Source organism: Lithobates pipiens, unplaced genomic scaffold, assembly GCF_037356315.1.
Source record: "Lithobates pipiens isolate NorthernLeopardFrog02 unplaced genomic scaffold, aLitPip1_a1.2 Scaffold_3, whole genome shotgun sequence".
NCBI lineage: Eukaryota > Metazoa > Chordata > Amphibia > Anura > Ranidae > Lithobates > Lithobates pipiens.
Window position 1 is genome coordinate 61,504,887 of NW_027507790.1, and position 27,257 is coordinate 61,532,143.

At 41.4% G+C, this 27,257-nt stretch overlaps 1 protein-coding gene across 4 annotated transcripts in view; it reads right to left on the reverse strand.

Annotated features, from left to right (window-relative positions):
• The window catches only part of SFSWAP (splicing factor SWAP), a 222,696-nt gene that overhangs the window by 163,629 nt on the left and 31,810 nt on the right, over positions 1-27,257 (reverse strand). For 3 of the 4 annotated variants that reach the window (XM_077461775.1, XM_077461774.1, XM_077461777.1), the window contains 3 exons: positions 26,865-26,983; positions 24,811-24,958; positions 13,356-13,578 (listed from right to left, as the gene is read on the reverse strand). In XM_077461775.1, the coding sequence (XP_077317901.1) occupies positions 13,356-13,578; positions 24,811-24,958; positions 26,865-26,983 (490 nt within the window). The remainder of the gene's footprint in view (positions 1-13,355; positions 13,579-24,810; positions 24,959-26,864; positions 26,984-27,257) is intronic. The other variant, XM_077461776.1, reaches the window with a different exon arrangement.

Below are 27,257 nucleotides of genomic sequence, written 5' to 3' on the forward strand. Positions count from 1 at the left end.
CAATGAATGAATACCTAAAAAAAAAAAAAAAAAAAAAGTGAGCGCTGCTGCAATCTGACAAATACATAAATCCAATAAACACATGTGCTGAATATACAATGCAATAGTAAATGTATAAAAAGTATAAAAGTATGTATAAATGTTGAAAGTTGAGTTGAAAGCTGATCTTCTATAGAATGTGTTTCAAATTACACTGAGGAAAAAAAAGTGCTTCTCAAGTAAAAAATGTCAATAAATCCAATATTAATGTGCAATAAACGCATGTGCTGAAAAAAAATTAAAAAGTCCAATATCAAATATGTATGAAAGTTAATTGGAACACCAAATCTTCTTATATAGAGTGCTTCAATTTCCACTGTGAGAAAAAAGTGCTTCTCAGATAAATCAATCTGTGATTAGTGCTTCCTTCACCAGGTAAAATGGCTGCTCACACCTCCTTAGACCCTGAATGTGTTAAACTCACTCACAACTAATGATAATACCCATTAAGAAAAAAGGCTCCACACTGATCTTTAATGGTTCCCACCAAGGTCATGAGGGATCAAACACGCTTTGCACCTCATATACTTCTCCTTTAAAGGTTGCCTCTGATGATCACCAGCAAATCCAGACCGACATGCAAAAATATAAAGGGTCACCAATAGTGCAGTACCAGGTGTTAAATGGAATTAACCTCATCCACCCAGCTTCAGCTATTAAATTCACATTTATTTCAATAAAAAACAGCATACAACATTTAAAATCCAACAGGAGTCACCGCCAGGCTCTATCTCTACGCGTTACGCCACCATCCACCCTGGCTTCATCTGGAGGGCAGACCGAGCAGATATTGTAGGTCAAATGTTATATGCTGTTTTTTATTGAAACAAATGTGAGTTTAATAGCTGAAGTTATAAGAATAGATTTTTTGTTTTAATCAACTTTTTTAAACATTTACTATTGGATTGTATATTTATTTAGCACATGCGTTTATTGCATAATTTTGGATTTAAATAGATCAAATAACAAAATGTAAACAGTAATATAAAGTAAATGAACAGAAGAGAAATCCAAATCAAAATTTGGTGTGATTACTCTTTGCCTTGTAAAACATCAGCATTCCAGAATCAACTCTTCTAGGTACACTGGGGTTAAAGAAAAACCCAAAGATCAGATACCAAGATACAGGGTCCAGAGTTAAAGTGATACTAAACACACAATGTTTAATGCACATTGTCCCTTCTATTTCTGTATGCAGATGATGGCACTGTAATTATTTTAATACAAAAAAAGAAGTCCAAGTACCCTTTTTCCTAATCGACATACAGCTGTCACATGACTCAGTTCTTCCCAGCCTGTCTGCAGGGAAACAAACAGGAGCGTCTAGTCCGCTGCTGCTGGTCATGTGTTTATCAATTATTTTCACTCGAATCCAAAGGCTTTTTTTTTAAACAGTTTTTAAATTGGCATACAAATAATATTTGAAGTCAAATCTTTGTTTTTTGGCAATAACAGTGTGGGCAAATTTCTGCCAGTCACGCCCCTTCAGCCTGCGTCTTACAGGGAGTTAAAGCCTTCATTAACCACTTAACAACCGGCCCATAGCCGAATGACGGCTACAGGGCGGTTGTTTAATTCTGGGAGGCCGTCATATGACGTCCTCCCAGAATTCCGCTCTCGCGTGCACTCGAAAGCATCCGTGACCACAGGACCCGGCGCATAACGGATCACGGTAAACGGCCGCTCATCACGGCCGTTTACCACGTGATCGCTCCGTCAAATGACGGAGTGATCACTTGTAAACAAACCGGCGTCATGTTATGACGCCAGTTCCTCCCTCCCCCTCTCTGTACTGATCGGTACAGCGGAGGGGGAAGAGATCGGTGTCAGCAGCGCTGTGGGCTGCATCTGCAGTGCCCACATCGCTGCTCACTGAAATTTAACCCCTCAATTCCCTGCCATTACCCTGCAACACCCGCCAATAACCTGCAACAACCGCCAATAACCTGCAACACCCGCCAATACCCTGCAACACTCGCCAATACCCTGCAACACCCGCCAATACCCTGCAACACCCGCCAATACCCTGCAACGCTCTGCAACACCCGCCAATACCCTGCAACGCCATGCCATACTCGGAGATACCCAGCCATAGTCGGTGATACCCAGCAATACCCAGCCATAGACATCCCTCCCGCCGCCCTCCGGTGCTTCTACCGACTCGCCAATACGATCAAAGCCAGAATCTTTTTTTTTTTTTTCTTCAGGCTTCCCAGCTTAGAGGTGAGGTCTTATTGACCCCATATCTCACTGTAAAGAGGACCTGTCATGCCATATTCCTATTACAAGGGATGTTTACATTCCTTGTAATAGGAATAAAAGTGATCAAAAAATTTATTTTTGGGGAAAAAAAAATGTCAAACTAAAATAAAGTAAAATGAACAATACATTTTTTTTAAAGCGCCCCTGTCCCCATGTGCTCGCATGCAGAAGCGAACGCATACGTAAGTTCCGCCCACATATGAAAACGGTGTTCAAACCCCACATGTGAGGTATCGCTGCGAACGTTAGAGCGAGAGCAATAATTCTAGCCCTAGACATCCTCTATAACTCAAAACATATAACCAGTAAAAAAGAAAATTAAATCGTCGCCTATGGGGATTTTTAAGTAGCGACGTTTGGCGCCATTCCACGAGCGTGTGCAATTTTGAAGAGTGACATGTTAGGTATCTATTTACTCGGCGTAACTTCATCTTTCCCATTATGCAAAAATTGGGCTAACTTTACTGTGTTTTTTTTTAAAGCACAAAACAGTTTTTTTTCCAAAAAAAACGCATTCGAAAAATTGCTGCACAAATACCGTGCGAGATAAAAAAAAAGTTGCAACGACCACCATTGTATTCTCCGGGGTGTTTGCTAAAAAAACATATATAATGTTTTGGGATTCTATGTAATTTTCTAGCAAATAAATGATGATTTTTACATGTGGGAGAGAAATGTCAGAATTGTCCTGGGTGCTCCAGAACGCCTGATGGTGCTCCCTGCATGTTGGGCCTCTGTATGTGGCCACACCATGTAAAAGTCTCACACTTGTGGTATCGCCATACTCGGGAGTAATAGCAGAATGTGTTTTGGGGTGTAATTTGTGGTATGCATATGCTGTGTGAGAAATAAACTGATAATATGACAATTTTGTGAAAAAAAAAAAAAAAAAAAAAGTAAAAAAAAATCTTGATTTTGCAAAGAATTGTGGGAAAAAAATGACAACTTCAAAAAACTCATCATGCCTCTTACTAAATACATTGGAATGTCTTCTTTCCAAAAAGGGGTAATTTAGGGGATATTTGTACTTTTCTGGCATGTTAGGGTCTCAAGAATTGAAATAGGCCGTCAGTACTGCAGGTGTGATCAATTTTCAGATATTGGCACCATAGCTTGTATAACTTTCACAAAGACCAAATAATATCCTCCAATTTGTACTTATTTTTACCAAAGATATGCAGTAGTATAAATTTTGGCCAAAATTTATGAAGAAAAAATTACTAATCTGCTAAATTTTATAACAGAAACAAAGAAAAATTCATTTTTTCGCAGAATTTTCTGTATTTTTTCTTTTATAGCACAAAAAATAAAAAACCGAGTGGTGATTAAATACCACCAAAAGAAAGCTCTATTTGTGTGAAAAAAAAAAAAAAGGACAAAAATTTCATATAGGTCCAGTGTTGCATGACTAAGTAATCGTCATTCAAAATGTGAGAGCACCGAAAGCTGAAAATTGGTCTGGTTATTAAGGGTGTTTAAGTGCACAGTGGTCAAGTGGTTAAACTACATGTAATATCCCACCACCATTGTGTTTAGCCGGTTAATGGGCATACTGGGAGCGGGCTGCCAATAAATAAAGCAATACAAAAGATATGGCAAAGGAATGCTGTACTTTATATATCTTAATTCCTTCTGAAAACAGTTCACAATTGCTTTTTCTTCCCTCTGTGCTGCTTAAAATAAAAGCTGAAACTAAAGATACTAACTTGTGAACTACCTACTAAAGTAGAAAAAATAAAAACTATTACTGAACACGGCAGAATATTTTTATTGCATATATTTATTTTACTCAGACCCCTTTCACACTGGGTCGTTTTGCAGGCACTAGAGCGCTAAAAATAGTGCCTGCAAACCGACCTGAAAGAGCCGCTGCTGTCTCTCCAATGTGAAAGCCCGTAGGACTTTCACACTGGAGCGGTGCGCTAGCAGGACAGTAAAAATAAATAAAATAAATAAAAAGTCCTGTTAGCAACATCTTTGGAGCGGTGAAGGAGCGGTGTATACAATGCTCCTGCCCATTGAAATCAATGGGGTAGCTCGGCTATACCGATGGCAAAGCGCCTCTGCAGAGGCGCTTCTCTGCCGAATAGCGCCGCAAATCTGATGGTAAATCACCGCTAAAAATAGCGGTGCTTTACCGCCCCAGTGTGAAAGGGGCCTTAAAGTGGTTGTAAACCCTTACAACACACTTTTTGCTACAGGTAAGCCTATAAGGCTTACCTGTAGCTACCCTGGATATCCCCAGTATTTACCAACGTCATCGGCACATGCAAACTGAAGAAAACTGAAGCAATGGCACGTACGTACCACTGCTTCAGCGAGTGTGCCATTACCAGCGGCATGCGCGGGAGTGACATCATCATGGCTCTGGCCAATCACAGCACCAAAGCCTGCGATACCCGGAATTAACTCCGGGAGCAAAGTCGGCCGGAGTGGTGTACAAGGATGGCGGCAGGGGCTTCATTCTCAGGCAATTCATAATAGGCTAGTATGCTATGCATATTAGTGCATTATGCTTTTGTCTTACAGCTTTTTTTTTCCATAAAAAAGAAAAAATTCGACTTACTGTAAATTCCTTATTCTGAAGTATAGTATAGTCTCTACTGCACACTCTCACAACCACATCCACTCCTGTAAGGCAGGCCATACATTATGCAATTTTCTTTCCTTCAACCACAGGTTGAAGGAAAGAAAATTGCTTTATGCGAATCCCATCTGTAGTGGCTTTTGTGTTCTGGCAGCAGGGATCATTTCCTACCAGCAGAATACAATGATCACTGCAGGTGACTACGCCACCAGCAGTGATCGGGCAAAAAAACAATCCGACAGGCTGATCGTACTGAAATCAATCGATGGATCAACTTCAGTACAACCAGCCTACCCACAGATCGAAATTCAGCTGATTCCGCCTAGAAGACTTAAGACTCCAGTTTTTATGCAAACAATAAGTGACCACAAGACAGAGTGGAAGGGTCTGGGTCCTGTATTGAACTCCAAGATAAGAAATGTAAAGATGTGTCAAAATTACCATTACCTTAATTGTACAATACAGGACTTCTATTCATAGACCATGGGGCATTTCCAAGCAATAAACTGAGGGGTGGACAATAACACAGCCAAAAGGCCTACAAAACACAATGGTTAAGGAACCCACAAAACATTAATGACAGCCTGAAGCTCCTTGCTGCTGAAGCTCGCATCAACCGAACATCCACTTAGTAGAACACAGAGAATGGGAAAACAGAGGGCCGGGTGGTAGCCTTGCAAATCTAGAATTCAGATGTTTGATGCAGGAAAGCCCAAGGGACACTAACAGGAAAGAAAGAGCTCCAATAAGAAGAGGAGGAATATTTTCCTTAAAGCAGTATTGAACCCAAAACCAAAAATGTAATATATTGCAGCTTACCAATCATTAGATGTGATGGCTGTATTCGTTTTTTTTGTTTTTTTGCTTTTTAAGGCACAACCAGTGTTATACAGACACCACTCTGGATGAATGAGGTCAGATTTGGACAGCAGCACTGTCAGTCTGAGGGGAGGGAACTGTTAGAAGTACTAGTAGATTTAAATACAGCAACACATTTTTCTGAACTCCAGCTAATACTTTATAACCAGTTACAGCAAAGTTTTTCCTTTGGGGATAAAGGTTTTACATAAATCAAAGCTGATCATTTTAAGCGCCCCTGTCAGTGTTAAATGTTCTGTCTCAACCCTGTAATTAACTGTAATTAACTGTAAGAGAGCTTAACTGTTGAAAAACTACTAACTTACTGGACAGATCACCAGATGAAAACATAAGAATGCAAGCCTAAAAAAGCAAATCCAGATCATAGCTAAAGACTGGTAAGCTGAAATATAATTAATGTTTGCTTTTGGGTTTAATAATGCTTTTGGGGGGGTATGGGCCTGGAAATAAGTAGCCTGATCCACCTTGTAATGGTGAAGCTGAACAGAGTCAAATTAAACCTTCCCTGTGCAATCGTAGATCTTGTGGGGGTAGATATTTTCACTCAGAATAAGTCAGCGATACATCCTAAATAGGTTCCAAGGAAACACCAGGCCATCTATTGCAAAGGCTAGAGGATCCCCTGGTCCTGGCTAAAAATCTGTTAAGTTTGATGTTGGGCTTGGAAGTCAGGATGTCCACATGCCCAATGTTGTGGTGATTTGATGACTCTCAGTTAAAGAAGGTCGATGGGGAATTTTGACACCTCTAATGACCAGATTCCTTAATCTATTAAGGAGTTGTAAACCTCCACTTCAGCTTGTAAGGCTGGAATTGTCCTCACTCTCCAGGGCATGGAAAGGAATGACTTTCCTTACTCCATGGCAAAGTTGAACATGCACCATGCCAGGGAGATTTGTGTGCTTTGTGCAATATGTGCTTTGCTATTGAACATGCCATATACTGTATTTATACGGTAATAAAATATATGCACACAACTCAATAAAGTGCTTCCAGTAAAGTGTCCATTTGTTGCATCTAAATCAGGGCTCAAGTCCTGCGGGAACGGAGTTCCTGTACTTTTTCCACAACAGGAACTCAGTTCCCGTTAGCAGCTGTGTCCTGCAAGACTTTGAAGTATGCGAGCTGTGTGGCAGGTGCTACACCAACTGCTGCCGACACAGCTCGCAATATTAAGTGCGCACACCTGACCATTCAGGCATTTCCAGTAGGGGGCCCCATGACAGCTTCCGCTTCGATCTACCTGTCAATCACAGCTAGCTGACGGGTAGATCAGGTCTAGGTCTAGCTGACGGGTAGATCAAGTCCCTGCTGCTAAGAGATTGTTTTTAGTCATACCTCTCGTGATGCGCTCCTTTCCGCCGGCCTCTCCTGATTTTCTGTCTCCTCATCTCATCATGTGTCCCGCTGAATCCCCCCCCTCCTCTATCTTCAGTGCCATATGATGAGAGAACCCAGAGGAGGAGCACAGCTATTCTGCTCACAGGACATGCAGGGAGAGAGGTGAGCTGAGGGAGGAACATCAGTTTGGGGTGGTAAGCTGAGCACAATACCTGGCAAAGTTTAATGCTAGGAGGGAAGTTTATGTGGAAATGTGAAGGGTTGGAATAGCAGCGAGTGTGTTGGAGCCCTGCAGAGTTTGCAGCCCCCCAAGCTAACATACATCTTCTAAGCGGGAACACATCACTATCTCCCTAAGCATTCTGTCCAGATAATTTGCAGTTAATTTATGACCTTTCCATTTAACCCTGTGTTATCCAAACTCTGTTCAATGAAAAGTGTAAACTCACCACATAAAACACACTATATACAAAATAAAATTTCCCAATAAAGATAAGAACATGATGTTCACATTTGCATGGAAGTACAATTGAATGAATGCTGATTATTCAGAGAATTACTGTATTTATGTTTATTGAGGATTTTTTTTTTTTATGTATTAACAGTTAAGCTTCACACAATACGAAAAGCTTCACACAATACGAAAATTGGATGAAAAATACCACTTTTGAAGCATTCGTGCATAATTTTTTTTTTTTTGGTGGGGGAGTGGATCTTGGGTGGGAGTTCCCACACTTTTCTCCCCAGGACTTGACCCCTGGTCTTAATCATGTATTGTAAACAATCATTATCTGTGCCAATTTCAAGCGATTCATAAATTCATTCATAGTCAATGTGCTCCAAAAAGAATCCAGTGTATTATTTTTTACAATGCACGAATTAAGACCCAACAAATTTTACTGGGAGCACTTTATTAAAATGCGTGCATATATTTTATTACAGTATAAAGTTTGCATATGAATGTTCAATGTTAAAGCACCCAATGTACAGTATACGTTTTTAAGTAAGTTTTAGGAAATAATTGTATTCATTTGCACAAAGTATATAATGTGGAAAAATGTTAAAGGGGTTGTTAGGGCAGTGCACACAAGCACTACTAGTATAACCTGTAGTGTATAAAGTATGCTGTTTAAAATTCATCCTTTAAATACCTTATTCTTTGTCCCCGATTGGCAAACACGTGACCGCCCTTTGCTCTCTCCCTTCGTTGTACCTACTAGGGAGGGAGGGGCCGAGATCTCCCTTGGATATCTGCCGGACGGTCACATGAGCGCTGATCGGGGAGAAAGAATAGGATTTTATAACAGCTTACCTGTAAAATCCTTTTCTTGGTGTACATCACGGGACACAGAGCCATAGTTATCCACTATATGGGTATATAAGCACCTTCAGGCGACACTGGCCCACCCAATACAGGAAGTTCACTCCCTATATAACCCCTCCTCCTACCAGGAGTATCTCAGTTTTATAGCAACCCCAGAAAGAGGGGAGGGACCTCCGTGTCCCGTGATGTACTCCAAAAAAAGGATTTTACAGGTAACCCGTTATAAAAATCCTATTTTCTTTATCGTACATCACGGGACACAGAGCCATTGTTATTAACTATATGGGACGTTAAATAGCAATGCTATTTGAGGGGAGGGAGACACAACCCGTAGGGCACTCCCAGACTTAAGGGCCTAAACCACTGCCTGAAGAACACTGCTCTCGAAGGTGATATCCTAATGCCTCCTTACATCCACCTGATAAAACCTGGTGAATGTATGCACTGAAGACCAAGTTGAAGCCTTGCAGATCTGAGCCATGGAGGCCTGCTGATGCATTGCCCAAGAAGCACAAACTGCTCTGCTAGAGTGCAATTTGACTTGAAAAGGTGGAATCTTACCTTTTAAACCATAGGCCTGAATTATAACTTGCTAAATCCACTTAGTGACAGTGGATTTCAACGCTGCCTGTCCTTTCCTAGGACCTTCTGGCAACACAAAGACATCAGTCTTCCAGGCCTGAGCAGTCTTTAAATAGACTTCTCTTCCGTAGAACACTGTTTTGGAAAAAATATGGCAGGACAATATCTTGGTTCAGGTGAAAACCTGAGACCACTTTAGGCAGAAAACAGACGAGGACGCAACATGACCCTGTCCTCGTGAATAATAAAATATGGCTCTTTACAAGAAAGGGCAGCCAATTCTGAAACTCTCCTTGCTGAGGATATAGCAACCAAGAACACCAACTTCCTTGTCAGAAGAACAAAGGGAATATGATGTATCGGTTCAAATGGTTGTTTTTGTAACACTGACAAAACTAAGTTCAGGTCCCAAAGGTTCAAAGGAGATCTGACTGGCGGATTAAGCCGCATCACCCCTTGCATAAAAACCCAGACCCAAGAATGCGAAGCAAGCGGTCTTTTAAAGAAGACCGATAAATCTGAGACTTGGCCCTTAATAGTATTCAAGGCCAGCTTCATCTCTACCCCTAATTGTAGAAAGACAAGAATTCTGCCTATGTTGTACTTCCGAGGGTGCCAACCCTTGTATTCACACCAGGAAACATAAGCCTTCCAGACTATAATATGTGTTTCTGGAAGCTAGCTTCCTTGCATTAACTAAAGGTAGAGATAACTGACCCAGAAAGCCCACGTTTCTTTAGAATGTGGGTTTCAAAAGCCAAGCCGTTAAATTTAGAGTTTGTGAGGTAGGATGGAATATCGGCCCCTGTGAGTGTAGCTCTTCCCTTACCCCGCCACCAGTGGTGGGATATCATCTTCCGTGTGGAAAAGGCCCTGGCTGGGTGTTAACTGCAGGCTCTCTATAAGCTTGCCTCTGGTGAGTGCATTATCTATGTGGTGGTGGTGCACTGTCATCAAGAGGTGTTTTGGTTGAGCATTCATTTATGTGCCATCTTTGGATTGTGATTTTTTTTTTTTTTTACTATTCATGCTAGCCACATTCAATTTCATTATTGTTTTGGACTTATTCATTTTTGGATTTTTTTCATGTGTATTAGCGCTGCTACATTGTTTTATTGGCTCAAGAAGTCTGCCTGCCAATTCTCTACTCCTGGAATGAACACTGCTGATAGGCACGGAACATTCCTTTCTGCCCAGGTCAGGATATGGTTCACCTCCCTCTATGCTGCGAGACTCTTGGTGCCCCCTTGGTGATTGATGCAAGCCACAGCTGTGGCATTGTCTGATTGGAGCCTGATAAGACAACCCCATAACCTGAATGTTAAGCCCTTCAGACCCACTGCCCGAAGGATGTTGATAGGCAAGGTCCTTTCTGTCCTTGACCACTGTCCCTGGACAGTTGTATTTTCTAGTACTGCTCCCCAGCCTGAAAGGTTAGCACCTTCCAGATAACTGGTCTGAATATTTTCCTTTCAGCAGATTCTGGGTTACCAACCAACTGAGGCTCCAGGACACCCTTGGGGACAGCCACATTGCCAAGTCTAAAGCTTGAACCATTTTGTTCCTGGCAGACAGGATACTGTTTTGCAACAGTCTGGAATGGAACTGGGCATAGGTAAGCACTTTGAATTAAGCCACCATCTTTCCTAACAACCTCATCCAAAGGCGAGTGGAGGGATCTCTTCTTGACCTGACCATCTGCACCAGCTCTCTTATGGCATTGATATTTGCCCGAGGCAAGAACACCTTTTTCTGGGCTGTATTTATGATCAGACCCAAGTACTCCAGCCTTTTTTGCGGTTTTAAGGAAAATATTTCTCTAGATTGAGAATTCAACCCAGATTTTCTAGAGCCCAACAATGACACCGAGCAGGGGGAAACTTTTTAGAGCCAAAACTGTGACCTTCGCACCCCCCGGGGGGGATATGCAAGGGGAGCAGCAACATCTGCAGAGGATTCCTAACCCTTCTGCTCCCTCCAGGGGGGAAAAAAAAGTGGATGGCAGATCTCTTGCCTCCATGAGGAGTCCCCGCTGTGACAAGCTGCTGCTGAATCCACACACTGAAGAAAAAAAAAAAACATAGGTGGACTTTTCACAGTTCCTAGGCTTCTTCCTTACCTTATCCTGCTGCAGACAGACAGATCCAAACTTCACCCATCACTGCGGGCTTCATTAGCAAACCTTCAAGGACGGGGTCCCTTTTTATTGGTGTTCCACTCCCTTGGGCCTGTATAGCACCCCGCCAAGAAAAAAAAAACTTTAGGTAATGTGAGCACGACCAAACACTGGGTCCAGCCTTGCAAAGAAGCATTACAGGCAAAACCTCATTCTTCGTATACGAGGCCCTGGTACCAACCACTTTGGGCTCAGTGGCACTCTGGATGGATCCGGTCTGTGGAGGCTGTTTAAATCCAGCAAGCATCCCACCAGCAGAGCTCTTCAGAGCACATCTTCACTCATGACCAACACCTTTGACCAGTGATGGTGAACTTTGGCACCCCAGATGTTTTGGAACTAAATATCCCCTGATGCTCATGCACTCATGCAAGTTTATTTGAGCATCAAGGGAAATGTAGTTCCAAAACATCTGGGTGCCAAGGTTCGCCATCACGGCCTTAGACACTGGTTAAAAAAAAAAAAACTGAGGTACACCTGGTAGAAGGAGGGGTTATATAGGGAGTGAACTTCCTGTATTGGGTGTGCCAGTGTCCATCACCTGAAGTTGCCTATATACCCATATAGTTAATAACTATGGCTCCGTGTCCCATGATGTACAATAAAAAAGGCATTTAACAAGATGAATTTAAAAAAAACCGACAGTACATACAACAGGTTATAGCAGTGTTTGTGAGCAGTAATATTTAAACTGCTCAGAATGGTGCTACAAGGGGAGGGGCGGTTCACACACAGACTATGCGACAGGCAGGGAGGGGAAGGGGGAGGAGGACAACACAGGAAAGCAGAGAGCAGTACTGAGGATGACAGAGGCACATAAACCAACTACGGTGTCAGGGCTCAGCAGCCATGATTAACTGTGGCCAATTTACAGGGGGGAGGCAGAAACTGACAGGATCAACCAGGTATTTCAGGTGATGCAGGGGGCCAAATTACACAGAACAAGCACTGTGCTGCATAACATGCTTTAAGGAAACAGAATCCATTTTATATTTTAATTTTTTAGGTAACAAACGCTTTAAAACTAGGTGGTTTATTTATTTCACTTTAATTTACATTTGTTAGTGGAACAGAACATGATGCGCTGATCCAATAAAATGGAAATTACAGATATTTATGATTCTGTTTGGAGATTTTCAATTCAATATTACGAAGATGCCTCCATTTAATTTGGGTCTGTGAAAAGGGTTTTTTTTTTTTTTTTTTTTTTTTTAAACTGAACTTTTCCCCTGGAGGGAGGGACTGGAACAATCACCTGGGCTGACACTGACAGACTGGGGGGTAAAAAAACAAGGAGGGGCAGAAAGAAAGTCTCATGTTCTAAGAACACAAATCCTGAGTCCTGTACAATGAAGACAAACGTTTGGCTTATCTATACATTCCTCATCTTGTAGCACAGCACAGAACACAGGACTTGTATTCTTAGACCATGGGTTTTAAGAAGCTACCTTCAGGTGATTGGACAATGGAAAAAAAAAAAAAAAAAAAAAAAAAAAAAAACAACCCTTACTCCGCCCTTAGAACATACCATATACCTCACCCACTCTGGGATTCCAGTTAGTTTGCAAGCAATAAGGGGTGATTAAGACACACAGGAGGAGGGCCTGTGTCCTACAAGAAATGTATATGTCAAAAGTCTCTTGAATTTTCCATAATGGGCAGATAGAACTTACTTTCTGGGGGCTGGGCTATTGTTGTTGACCTAGAAACCGCCCCTGGGGCTCAGAGTCTGGGGAGCTCCACGATGCAGAGCCCAGTTCCCAATGGTCATATTGCAGGCTAGCTCAGCACATTCATTGCAGTGGGTTTGGTACAGCTTTCAAAGCTACTGTTAAAGAAAAGCTGATTTGGATAGCCGCTACGCAAAACCAGCTAAAGCAGCAGTGTAGCAAGGACTCTTGATTGGACATCACCAAGAAGAAAAATGCCACAAAGCAAATAGGATAGCAAAAAATCTACAGCTAGCTGAATAGAGGAGGGGTTGCACTGGGGCTGGCTTACAACTTTTCTGTTGGACGATGTCAAACCCCCCTGTAGGTGGCATTATAACCCGACTGTTTCTGAATTACTGTCTCCCTCACTGGATGATGGAGAAAAATCAACACTATTCAGAAGAAAGCGTTACAATTCCAGAGAAGTGATTTGACCTTATAAAATATCTTTACCTTGTTGCACTTAAACCAGCAGGTACCTTGATGCTGTCATCACTGCTGTTTAGAGGTGGCAAGATGGTGGATTGTGGAGGTATAGCAGCTTCTTTTGTTGCATTTTCTCCAGCAGGTATTGAACTATAACATGCACTGGCATCGATTCCTGGTGGGGGAGGTGCAAAACAGTAAGTTCCATCAGGTAGCATGTAGTAATTATAATATGCAGATGCCACAGTTGCTGCAAAGAAATAGAAAAAAAATCCAATTTATTCACTTCAATATTTCACAATTCTTTTTAACATATATAACATCTGTCTTATACCTAGAAGACTGTAAATAAAATCATGCTGCCACAGGATTGCATTACATCAGTTGCAAGCCAGAATCTGTTTTTCAACAATTCGGAATTGAATTTGTAAACAAATGTGATAGATCTACCCTATAAAAATCATTGAAGACCATAGCACAAGTAAATAATGCTTCGGATATTATCGAACATTATTGGAAAATACCAGGACTCTATAAAAATGCCATCAAATAAAGCAGATGTTACAGCAGCTGTTCCTATGAGATATAGGAAGTAGCTGCTTAGAACATCAAAAAACACAAAATGTCTGCACGAACCACCTTTCACAAATTTCAAACATACTAATGCCAATGCACACATTCTTTTTGAAATGGCTGTGCATCTAAGTAGGTGCTGTAGGTACCAACAGCCATAACCTTTTAAAGTCAAAACAAAAAATGTCACCAGCACACCAGGGATCCCCAAAATGGGTTCAAAACTTTATTAGCGATCACACCGTTACAGCAGAAAGCAACATTTCGGAGCTACACAGGAGCCCTTTGACACATGCCTGCGTCACCCCCAAAATGTTACTTTCTGCTGTAACGATATGATCGCTAATAAAGTTTTAACTTATAAACACCAAATGTCAAAAATAGACTTAGTCATGAAAGGGTTAAACAGCCATGCTCTGCCCACTCAGCTTCAATATCCTTGGCTGCTGCGTGGTCTGTGTGACAGTTGCAGGGGCATAGAGTGGACAATGGAGTGTCAAAGCTTAGGATACATTTCTGGTGGTAGTACCCTTTAGAACAGTGATGGCGAACCTTGGCACCCCTGATGTTTTGGAACTACATTTCCCATGATGCTCTGGCACTCTGCAGTGTAGGAGAGCATCATGGGAAATGTAGTTCTAAAACATCTGGAGTGCCAAGGTTCGCCATCAACCTTGGCACCCCTGATGTTTTGGAACTACATTTCCCATGATGCTCTGGCACTCTGCAGTGTAGGAGAGCATCATGGGAAATGTAGTTCTAAAACATCTGGAGTGCCAAGGTTCGCCATCACTGCTTTAGAACAAGGGTCTCCAAACTTTCTAAGCAAAGGGCCAGTTTACAGTTCTTCAGGCTTTAGGGGAGCCCAACTGTGGTCAATGGGAGTAGAAAATAACCCAACATCAGCACCCCCTCATTGGTTTTTAAGGGGAGGAATAATGCCTCATTGTAAAAATCAGTGAGAAGAATAATGCCCCATTGATGGTGTCAGTAGGGGGAATGGTGCTCCATCACTGATGTTAGTTGGTTGAATAGGGCCCCAAGGGACAGATAAAAAAAAGCAAAGGGCCACATCCAGCCCCTGGGCCACAGTTTGGAGACCACTGTTTTAGAACTACCCATGTCCAATTCAGGCAAGCATTGGATAACATCACCGGCATAGGCAACAAATTCAGACAGTTCAAAGTACCTCCACTGTAAGAATCTGTTGCTGCTATAGCAGCTGTTTTTTTAACGAGTAACCACTTTTATTGAGGGGAAAAAAAAAACCACACAAACATTCCCCTCTGAGTGATCTATGTACACTGCAGGGATTTTAACACTATTGCAAATTCCTAACTTTTGTTATTGTAAATAAATAGCGTTTTTGTGTCTGTGTCCATGTGCACAGTGAATCTGCCTGGGAGGGATTTTATAATTATTAACCAGCTGCTGTACTTGCAGGGCTCTAATGGGGAAGTGGCAGGGTCTGCATCCCTTTAAACATGATTTCCCTTTGAGAGTATCTCACCAAAAATGTAATTTTTGTTATGGGGGTGCCAAAAATCTAACTTGCATCTTTGTGTAGACTTCTGGGAAAGTCAGTAAGCCAATCACACCAGCAGGAGATGACATTCTGAGGGGCGTTCTTGTACACCATCTGTGTACAGAACACCTCCAGCTAGCCATATTGCATTTTACAGAAAAATACAGCGCTGCAGATTAAAAATGGAAGGGTAATTTGGGGGGGAGGGGGGAACAATTATAGTAAAACCTTGGATTGTGAGTAACTTGGTCTGCGAGTGACTTGAAAGACTAGCAAACCTGTTTTTATAAATTTTATCTTTATAAACGAGCGATGTCTTGATATAAACAAGTAGCGTCACATCACAACTGAGTATAAATGAGGGGTGCCTCCAAGTATAGCAATATGGTTACATTTGCTGAAGGTACAACATTTAGCAACTCACACGGTTGATTATTAAAACTGGCATATCCAAGTATGCAGATATCTGGGGTAAGCTGTCCACACACTGTCCTCCACACCGCCATCCCATCATCTATTCCACACTGCGCTTCAGGCCTTGTATTTAGATTGCGCTACTGCAGGGTAGTCTTCCCGGTCACGATTGCAGAGGCGAGAGCCGGCCGTGCAGAAGATTGTCTGTTTTGGCAGCTTTACCCCCAGATGCCTGCATACTTGGATGTGCCTCTTTTAATCATTAACCATGTGAGTTGCTAAATGTTGTACCGTCATTAAATGTGACCATATTGCTAGAATTAGGAGGTGCCTCGTCTTTTTTATCATTTGCAGCTCCTTTTGGATTTTGCTTCCAGTACCCTTGTGGAGGCTGCCATCTGTGGATGGACATTTTATGGTTACACAACCTGGTCACATTGCTATAATCTTTTTACATGGACTATAAACTGAAGGAATAAATGGTTGTGGAAGGAATCATCCGAGTTTCCATTATTTCTTATGGGGAAATTTGCTTTGATATACGAGTGCTTTGGATTACAAGCACGTTTCCTTAACGAATTAGGCTCACAATCCAAGGTTTTATTGTACATTGTCCAAGGTCATGTACTTGTCTAACCGGTACATGAATCGACCGCAAGCCTTGACAAATTTGGTGAGGCAACCAAAGAAATTCTTTGCAGCTTATTATTCAACAGTACTTTAGACCATTTTTATTTTAAAACCAACCTTCACTTAAAAACGTAAAACCTGAACTTTACAAATGAATACTACAAGAAAAACCTCAGATAAAAAAGGCACTTCAACCCGTTACTTATACTGTATACACAGTTGAGTCTCTATGCTTAGTCACTTATCTATACCTTTTAACCACTTCAAGACCGTAATACGTATCCCCGGTATTTTTTCAGCCAACAAGATTTTATCTCTCATAAAAGTGATCCACATAGCTACTTAGCTGCTGGATGGCTTTTAACGAAAGCGACGACTTGTTAGTGTTTCTCAAGCTTACTGGTATCCTCGGTGAGGCCCTGAAACAATCCGACAGTTCATGTGGCTGGCCATAGAAGTGAAGTGAATCTAGAGAGTCTATGATCTAGCAGGACTGGAGCATGCCATGAAGTCACATCCGGTCTAGGGTGGAAGTAAACACAATTTTTTTTTTTTTTGCGTCAGAGCAATGATTTTTTTTATTTCATCCTTTTAAAAAGGTAGTTGAGATATTTCCATAAAGAAGACCTGTCATCCCTTATTTCCACCACAAGGGATGTTTCCATTCCTTCTGATAGGAATAAAAGTAATAAAAAAATAAATAAAATAAAAACCTTTAATTAAAAAATGAAAAGGACAGGGTAAAAAAAAGAAAATAAATATAACCCCTTCAGATCAGCGATATAGCCGAATGATGGCCAGAGCATGGACCTACTTTGCCAGGAGGCCATCAATAGACGTCCTCCCCTTTGGACGCTCCCTGTGCGCCCTGTGATCACCGAGTCAATGAGACCCAGGTGATCATAGATCGGAGTAAGGGGTCAATACCAGCCCCTTACCACGTGATCAGCTGCAAGCCAACGGTAGTTGTTCAGGTGATGTATACAGAAGATCGGTAATCTTTTCCTTCTCACGCTGAAAGAAACCGATCACCGGCTTCTGTGCCAGAGATATCGGCCCAGAAGAATCAAAGCCACCTCATCTGTGCCAACCAGTACCACCTGCCAGTGCCCTTAGTGCCACAGATCAGAGCCCACCAGTTCATAACAGTGTCAGCAATCAGTGTCACCTACCAATGCCTACCAGTGGTGCCAATCAGTGCTGCCCATCAGTTTTACCTACCAGTGCCGATCAGTGCCCAACACTGACACCCAGTGCCCATCACTGCTACCCATCTCTGCCACCCGTCAATGCCCATCAGTGCCACTCACCAGTGCCCTTCAGTGCCCTTCAGTGCCCCTCCATCAGTGCCACCCACCAGTGCAACCTATCAGTGTCACCTCAGCTCCACCTACCAGTGCCCTTGAGTGCCACCCATTAATGCTACCCACCAGTGTCACCTATAAGTGCCCATCAGTGCAGCCTCATTAGCGTACATCAATGAAGGAGAAAAATTACCCCTTTGCAAAATGTATTAACAAAATAGAAAACTTTTTTTTTTTTTTTTTATCTGTCTTTAATTTATTTATTTTTCTTAACAAATAAAAAGAAAAACCTCAAATACCCTCAAAATACCACCAATACCACTCTTTGTGGGGAAAAAATAAATGACAAAAACATGTCATTTGGGTACAGTGTTGTATGACCACGCAATTGTCGTTCAAAGAGTGACAGCACTAAAAGCTGAAAATTGGTCTGGGCAGGAGGGGGGGTTTAGGTGCCCAGTAAGCAAGTGGTTAAAGCGCCCCCACCCCTGAGGAGCACAGGAGGATAGGACATCTGCAGATGACGGAGGCAAGTACACTGACCACTGTGTCAGGGCTCAGCAGCCATGATAAACTGTGGTCAGTTTACAGGGGTAAGAGCAGAACCAGGCAGGAACAGCCCGGTATTTCCGGTGATAAAGAGGGACAAATTACACAGCACAAGCACTGTGCTGTATGACATGCTTTAACCAGTTCCTGACCGCCGCACGCCTATGTACGTCCATTTAAAACTTGCTGCCGTGACATCGCAAGCGTTGGCCGGGACGCGGGTCTCACAAACTCGATGCAATTAGCAGACCTCCAGCTGTTGCAGAACTACAAGTCCCATGAGGCACAGTAAGACTGACAGCCACAAGCATGACACCCAGAGGCAGAGGCATGATGGGACTTGTCGTTTTGCAACAGCTGGAGGTCCGCTAATTACATATCCCTGCCCTAGGGGCACCCACTTGTTTTGCTCTGCATTTTGGCATGAGGCATAGGATTCCAGTACATGACTTACAGATGGTCTTTTTTCATTAATATATAGACTGAAAGAGGGGGGGTGTGTTGCGCTTCCTATATTGAAATCCAATAGTGAGCTATCACAAAAAACAATCCATATTCCAATATTAACATAGAAACAGCAAAAAAGTGCAAACGTGCTTGAACAAATAAAAGCTAGTGAATCAAAGTGTGTCTGTGCATAAAAATGTGCATACCATTAAAATATATATAAATTATTACGTGAATAATTTTAAGTGGTACCAGCAATGGTGCTATAATAAATACAGAAAGTGCATATAACCAAGAATCGTTTTTCATTAACATTCTCCATTTAATTGGATAGGAGATATCCACAACCAGTCCCCACTCTTCAACCCATCAGCTAGTCTTCATGCAAAGTCTGGGGCTTCCAGCATGGCTATCAGGGACAGGCATGGGATGATTTTGTGACCGATCTCCAAAAAGAATCTTGTGAATCTGAATTATCATTTTTGTAAAAAATAAAATAAAAAATAAACCTGGGCCTGAGGAATGTCGTACTGCTAGTGAGCGACAATTTACTTGCTCTATTGGAAGAAAGAGATCCGACGGATTTGATCGATACCATCGATATCAAATCCTTACTGAAGCAGGTGGATGATCCATCTGCCAGTTCTCCAACTGCTTTAAACAAACCATCTTTAAAGAAAAAGTCTGACATGTACCCAGCCCCTAGTTCCAACCATGGTATTGCTACCTGTCTAAAATTAACTTAAGAAATTAGAGATTTGGAAATTTCATCTAAATACTCTAATGATCGCACACTCAGTGAAAAGGAGGCCTTAAACGTTGTCCAGTAATCATAAAATAACTATAAAACCGGCCAACAAAAGGAGGAAACATTGTACTTATGGACAATAAGATATGTACTAAAATTTTGAGCAATGCCAATTGGTATCATCCAATAAAGGAAGCAATCATTGCTACTTTCAACAAGGAATTTTACTTGCTTGTTGACAGTGCATATTATAAACAATATCATCTCAAAACGGTTATGGAATTTTGGTAGAACTACTTTTCCCAAAACAGCGACATTTCACCCTCGCCCCAAAATCCACAAGAATGACAGGGATACCCTTGGCAGACCTATAATTTCTGGTAATGGTGCCATTACCGAAAACGTATACTAGGGTGTGGATGAACATCTGAGACCTTTTGTTTCCGCTCTACCCTCATATGTTCGTGACACCATTCATCTTCTGCAAATAGAGGGCACACATGTCTGGGGACTCTATACTGGCTACCATAGATGTGGAAGCCTTGTATAGTTCTATACCACACACTAAGGGGCTTGCCTGTATTCGAAAAGTACTATCACAGACTAGTTGATCATGAAGAATCTTTTAATTAATTTATTTTGCTATCTCTGGAACATATATTGAAACACAAGGTTTTCTCCCGACGCAGGGGGTGGCCATGGGCATATACACCAACCTGTACCTGGGGGAATGGGAGTGGACTCTATTTGGGGATGAGGGCTTCTCTATGTACCTGTGCCACATTCTTATGAGGTCTTCATTCTCTAGGATGGTCCAGGACTTACTTGACGAGTGTTTAGTGACCTTGAACCAGAACGAGTTTAATCTTAAATTTACTATGACATCAAGTAGTTCTAGGGTTACATTTCTAGACGTCTACATTTATAAAGATTCTGACATGTTATCCTGCAAGCTTTACCATAAATCTACTGCAGGTAACACAATCTTAACAAGCTCCTCCTACAAAGAGTTACAAAGGATATCCAATTTAAATGCCAACTCGCCACCAAGGTGGAATAAAGCCTTTAACAAATGTCACTGCAGACATTGGATGTTATTCACACAACTGGTGTACCTCCAGTGCTTTGCCTTCATATAAAGTTTACTGCAAACATAGGCTTCACACTCTGTGATAGCACAGCATCATGGAATGAGGAGAGAAGCTTTGCTTATGCAAGATTTAATTTATTTACACTTTCTTCCCTCCCTATTCAATACCGGCATGATTTGCTGCCTATTTGTTTCACGTGAGGTTTTACATGACATGATCCATTTATTTAAATCTCGCCTTACCTCTGAAACTTTGGCAGTTCATGCATCACATTTTGTACATTCACTTTGCTGCTGCACTGTTCATCTGTTCCTCCCATGCTATCTATATGCTTTGCTTACATCGTTTTAATTTTACTTTATGCTTGTCCATTCATTGCACATATACAGATAGATATTTATACTTTTTTGTGATAGGACCGTCTCTACAATTGATGATCCTTGCGAGTCCCTGCACACCTGCAGCAATATTGTACCTCCTCTTCTTCCTTTTACATCCTATGTGGAGTTTATCTAGAAGTGTCGGTTAGAACCCTAGCTGTGATTGTTAGGGTGCTTGTCCTTCCATTTCTTTGACATATTCTCCTTTCCTTTGGATTAAATATCTCTGAGATGGGATGCCTTGGAGATGCCGGATCGGTGAACTAGTTTGTGTAGCATTGTTTACTCAAGATAGTCATTATTATGCGAGTATACAGATTTCCATGCCTGCCCAGTTTTCATTGCCAGGTCTGTATCCACTGACCATATACTATCTATATTCACTGTATATTTGTTTTGATACGTAGTTATTGTTTTAATGGAGAATACAGCCCGCGCTAAACCAACCCCTGAATAAGGAATTAAAGCGGTAGTAAAGCAGCTGACTTTTTTTTCCCTACACCTGTAAGGGAAAAGGCATAATGAGCTAGTACGCACCGCATATTCATTATGAAATACTTACTTTAGAACGAGGCACCAGTATCTCATCCGATCCACGCTGAGGGAGTTGACACTTTCCCTTGGCGTGTCTTCCGGGTATCGTAGCTCCAACACCAAGTGGCCGGAGCCGCGATGTCATCACTCCCGCATATGCACGCGGGAGACTTCTTTCCGGCAAGGTCCGGCTTCTGCCGGACTTTAAGCAAAGAATCCCTGGAGCGCATGCGCCTCTGAAGTCAGAGGCTCATTGCGAGGGGAATATCTCCTAAACTGTACAGGTTTAGGAGATATTCTTTTCACCTATAGGTAAGCCTTATTATAGACTTACCTGTGGGTAAAAGTTAGCAAAATTGACTATACTACCGCTTTAAATATCCAAGTATATATATTCCAATACACGTTGGGATCTCTGGTGTCCATCGACACTGTTTTGCCCTCCAAACTGCGAGATCATCATATGGTCTAGAATTCAGCTGTGTTTACTATAACTTCCGTGTGAATATCTTTGTGTTTTTAAGCTATTCTTTACAACATTTATGTAATTTTTCTGTGTATAATTATGTACGCAATAAATTTGTACTTTACTATACTTTTTTTTTCTACTCTGCATCTGGTATTTTTCCTTGCCCACAAAATCCCTAGGGGCACCCCGTTTTATCTACCACTCTGGATGAAGGAGCACAGGGTCACCTTTAGGCAGCAGCACTGTCAGTCTGGAAGGAAGGGGAGTGTAAGATGTATTAGAGGATTTAGAGACAATAAATAACGCCAATCTCCAGCTTGTACTTCAGTTACACAAGCAGTTACATTATAAGCATTTCTGTCAGTAGCAAATGGTTTGTCTCAACAGTAGCCGCTACATTTGCAGGAGAGCTTGCTGGCTGGATCACCAGATGAAAAAGGATTGCAAGCCTAAAAAAGAAAAACTAATACAGGTATTACTTAGAAGGAATCGTAAGTTGCAATAAAATAAGGATTACTTTCAGCTTTAATAGCACTTTAACAGATTTGTTTCTACATTATAAATAATGCAATCAGTCAGCACAGTTACAATTACCCATTCCATACCACAAGATGACTGTTATTGTACCATACAAGGCTTTTGGGGATCCAGAACACACCCATTTAGCACAAAGTGGTTGTCTACAAAGTCAGCACATCAATTCATAAGAGACAAACAGTATGTGATTTATAAGTGTTCTCCCAACAGAGCACATTTACTAAATCAGTCAAGAGAAAAAGGCAGACAAAATGAGCTTAGTGTAATGAAGCCTTTCGGCTACTGAATACTAACCGTGTATGTCTGCTGGCCTCTAAAAGCCATTTAACATTTGCAGAACAAGCGTTCTGCCAGCAAACCAACATCTGTCAAGTATTATTTCACAGAATACATGTAGTTTGACAATGGTAACAGGAATTTATGTTCAAGAATAAAAATAGCAAGGCAAAAAGCATAAGATGATAGGTATTGGCTACGGCACAGCATGAGAAAAATATGCAAGCTCTTTATGTTGACCTCTTTATGAAAATGCTACTTTGCTGTGACTGGCTATAGTACTTCTGACGCACAGACTCTAAACAAGCATGTGGCACATTTAAACTGGAGGAGAAGTCAGGACACCATCTCTGGGCTTGTTCTGGGTCAGTGACTCAGAGGAATCTAGCCAATGAATTAGCCTTTTTAAATTAAGTGACATGTTCTGCTTTTTCATGAAAATATTTAAAAGTGGTTGTAAACATCAGACATGAAAAATCAAAAAAGCACATCCCTCCGTAGTGTGTACTAGCCTGAATCCAAAGCACAAGATTGAGATTCCGCTCTCTGCATTAGTCACGCATAAGATTTTAAACTGACAACAGCCTCTTGAGAGATTTTTTTTTAAATCCCCCAAACATATTTTCTAAATGTAGAGACCCTGGAGAATATTGTGGTGGCGGTTGCAATTTTCAGGGAAAAAAAAAAAACTGCACTCTAACATTAGTTCGCAAAAACACAATGCACTTTTTTGTGGGGAAAAAAATAAAATATGAGATTGCAGCGGAGCAAATGGGTAGCTCTAAAATTGAGCATGCGGTGAAATTATAAAAACATATGAACCCAAAAATTGTCCATAGATGACTCTTTAAGGTGGAACTAAAACGCACCCTCCCCCCCCCCCTTTCATCTGGAGGAGGAGCTTCCTCAGCTCAGCACACCCTACTGCTATATGCCTGCCCTAAGGGTAGATGGATTCCAGGAAGTATGAATCACCTGCCCCTTCTAAAGATGGTCGCAATTAGAAATGCTAGGGAGTTTTTCAGAGTGATTCCGATACCACGCTGATTGTGAGCAGAGGAGCGAACTCCTCTGAAATACACATAGCCAAGTGCTCGGCTAGGCTCAGCTCTGCTCACAGTCCCGCCCTATGATGGACATAACACAGGGACTGGGCGTGACTGAGCAGAGCCGAGCCTAGCACACTCGGCTGTGTAAGTCGGCGGAGCTCGGCTCCTCTCAGCTCCACTCAGTTGCGCCATTGGACCTGTGTTATGTCCATCATAGGGCAGGACTGCGAGAGGAGCCGAGATACACAGGACTGGCTCTGTTTATCTCGGCGGCACCATATTTAAACTGCAGTGACACGGGACAAGGCTGCAAATGAACACGGGACAAGTTTTTTTCCATAAAATTCCCTCTTGGGGGGCATTATACGCTGATAAATACAGTAAATAGCTTTTTCGGTTTGTGAAGTTCGGATACAGTTCAATTCCGCTTTAAAAGCCTTTACAGCAGTTTAGCTTTAACCCTAAATGATGGCCCTAAAATTCTAGCTCTCACTGGCGCATGTGGTGCAATCTTTGCTCTGTATGTCAATCCACTAGTTTGTGTTTGTATATGCATATATGTGGAAAAAGGCAACCAAAAATAAAAAAATACCCCCAATCTTTTTTAAATTGATTATGCACAGCTTTAATTTTTAAGTTTTTTCCTTCTACTTAATTTTATTGCTATTACACTGGGGGCAGAAGTGATGCATGCTTTGATCCAGTAATACAGAAGTGAAAAGTGTAGTAATCACTTTACAGCCACCCAAATCACTTCTACATAATAAAAAAAAAAAAAAAAAAAAAAGTCTACAGTGGGCTGAAGTGTAAAAATCACCTGCAGGAATATTTCTACTGCTATCCCAATATAACTAAAAAGCCGCATGTTTAAAAAACACAAACAGGACGTGTGATAAGAAAAAAACCAAATAAAATACATCTTTGCCAGGGAATTACAGACTTCACATCTCACTTACTCGGTGTAGTGCTCTCTGTCTGAGTAGCTGGAGGTGGAGCAGGTGCAGCAGGTGCAACATTAGCAGCTAGCTGAGAGGCCATCTTCTCATTCTGAGCTTTTCTGACAAGAGCTGCTAGTGGGTGGTCTGGATCAATCACCTTTAGGGGCTGAAAAGAGGGAGAAAAGAAAAATACATACAATTTCAATTAAAATATAACGAAAGGCAAACTTTTTTTTTTTGTTTTGACTAGAGTACAGAGGGATTTGAGCATCTGTCAGTTTTTATTGTCGCCCAAGTCCCTGTTAAGGAGATTCACCCTCTATTTGTCCTGTTTACCATTATCGTTGAAAATGAAAGTAAAAGAAAAGCCCAAATTTTGGGCTGTCCCAGAAATGCAAGAGGGGTACTCTTAGTTTTGGTGACCTGTGGGTACCCAATGAATTCCCTGAATTTGCCAAGATTTCCTTTCCAGGGACAGAAAGCGAGCAGAAAATTTTAGCAATGGGACACAGATGGGAGGAAAAAATAAATAAAAAAATCTGACGGTTATAACCCTCCCATGCTCTATCCAAGATTTTAAAAAAAAGTTTTGCTTATAGTTCAACTTTAAGGGGAAGTACAGATAATTCCAATCAATGGGAATCACCTAAATACATGTCTGAATCCCAAAATCAAAAACCAGAATATGAAACACAGATTACTGTAGGCAAAAACATCAGGTAAGCAATGAGCTGCAACCCCCAGACACAACAGACTGCTCAAAACTACTTCACTGAAACAGGCTTACCACAACAAATGACAGACTTCATTTACCTAGGGACAGAATCACTCATTAGCAATCAAAACGGAATCCCATGAATGTGTCTGGAACTGGTCATTCAATCAAGGAAAAAATAAAAAATAAAAAATAAAAATTTTCCCAGATTCCAGCTCCCATGTGTACCAACCAACTGAGGGTAGATGATGCAGAGTGTGCGCTTATGAGATCAGCTGGTCAACTACTTCCTATGTCATGGCCTAAAGTCTGACCAGGAAGTAAGGCAGACGCAATCGAGCAGTGTGTTTAACCACTTCAGTACTGGGCACTTTCACGCCTTCCTTCCCAGACCAAATTTTCAGCTTTCACGCTGTCGCACTTTGAATGAGAACGGCACGGTCATGGAACACTGGACCCAAAATTACATTTTTATCTTTTTTTTTTCCACACAAATAGAGCTATCTTTTGGTGGTATTTGATCACCGCTGGGGTTTTAATTTTTTACACTACGAATTATAGAAGACCGAAAATTTTCCAAAAAATAAGTTTTTCTTCGTTTCTGTTCTAAAATTTTGCAATTTCTCTTCATAAATTTTCACCAAAAATTATGCTGCTACATTTGGTAAAAATAACCCAAATCAGGTTTTATTTGGTGTTGGCGGTGATGGGGGACAGAGAGGTTTTGTGCACTGTGACACGTTTATTTGGATACTGACGTGTATGGGGACAGGGCATCAGTGGTGCTTGGTGTACTGTTTGTGGGGGGATATGTGACAGCTCTTTGTATAAAATCATCCTCACACAGAGCTCACAGTTGCAGATTCCCCCTCCTTGCACTAAGCTCAGCAGGAAAAACTTTGAGACGCATGTCTGTTTACATTGAGACAGCTGTAGTTTGGGGGGGGGGGGGGGGGGCAATCACAGCACCCATATCCCAAATCTCTGCTCGACTGGATCCTGTGATCATAATGAGCCAGAGCGCTGACCCGCTTGTTCTGAGGACGTTCCTGAACGTCTACTCACAACGAGGAAAGGACCACTGGCCGTTTATGTGCAATGGCCGGGTGGGAGGTGTTTAAATAGCTATGAAGAGAGTTAGGCAAATCTGTGTTTTATTTTTTTTAAATAAGTACATCAATGTTTTATTTGTACATAGGGGAGCTGGAATTTAGAAAAAATAAGAAGTGAGCCTTTAATATGCAGGATGCAGCCGTTGTTTACCTGAAAAAGTCTTCATTCTCCTTTATTTTGTTTCAATTTAAACTAGAACCCCCTTAACTGCATTTCTTAAAAACAAAATGCTTTCCATAGGTACCTTTGTGAGCTCTTCAAGCCTGCTACAACGCTTAGATGCAAACAGACTTGGATGTAAGTAATCGCCGCCTTCATCATCATCCTCCGAATCCTCAACTTGATCTGTGCTTACCACAGTTTCTAGAAAGACAGATTGAAATGGGTCATTATTGGTAGTAAACCATCAGTGTTCTATTTAAATACAATAGCTTTGGAATCAAATCAATTAAATCTAGTGCAAAACTACAGGCAGGTTTTAAATATGTGAGGCAACTACATGATAATGATGAAATGACTAGCTTTGTTAGGCTTTTGATAAATCATGCATTAAAACTGTGAAAGACCTATTATATACTAACATCAAGTTAAAAAAAAAAAAAAAAAAAATTTAAGAGGACACTGGCATCTTGCTGCT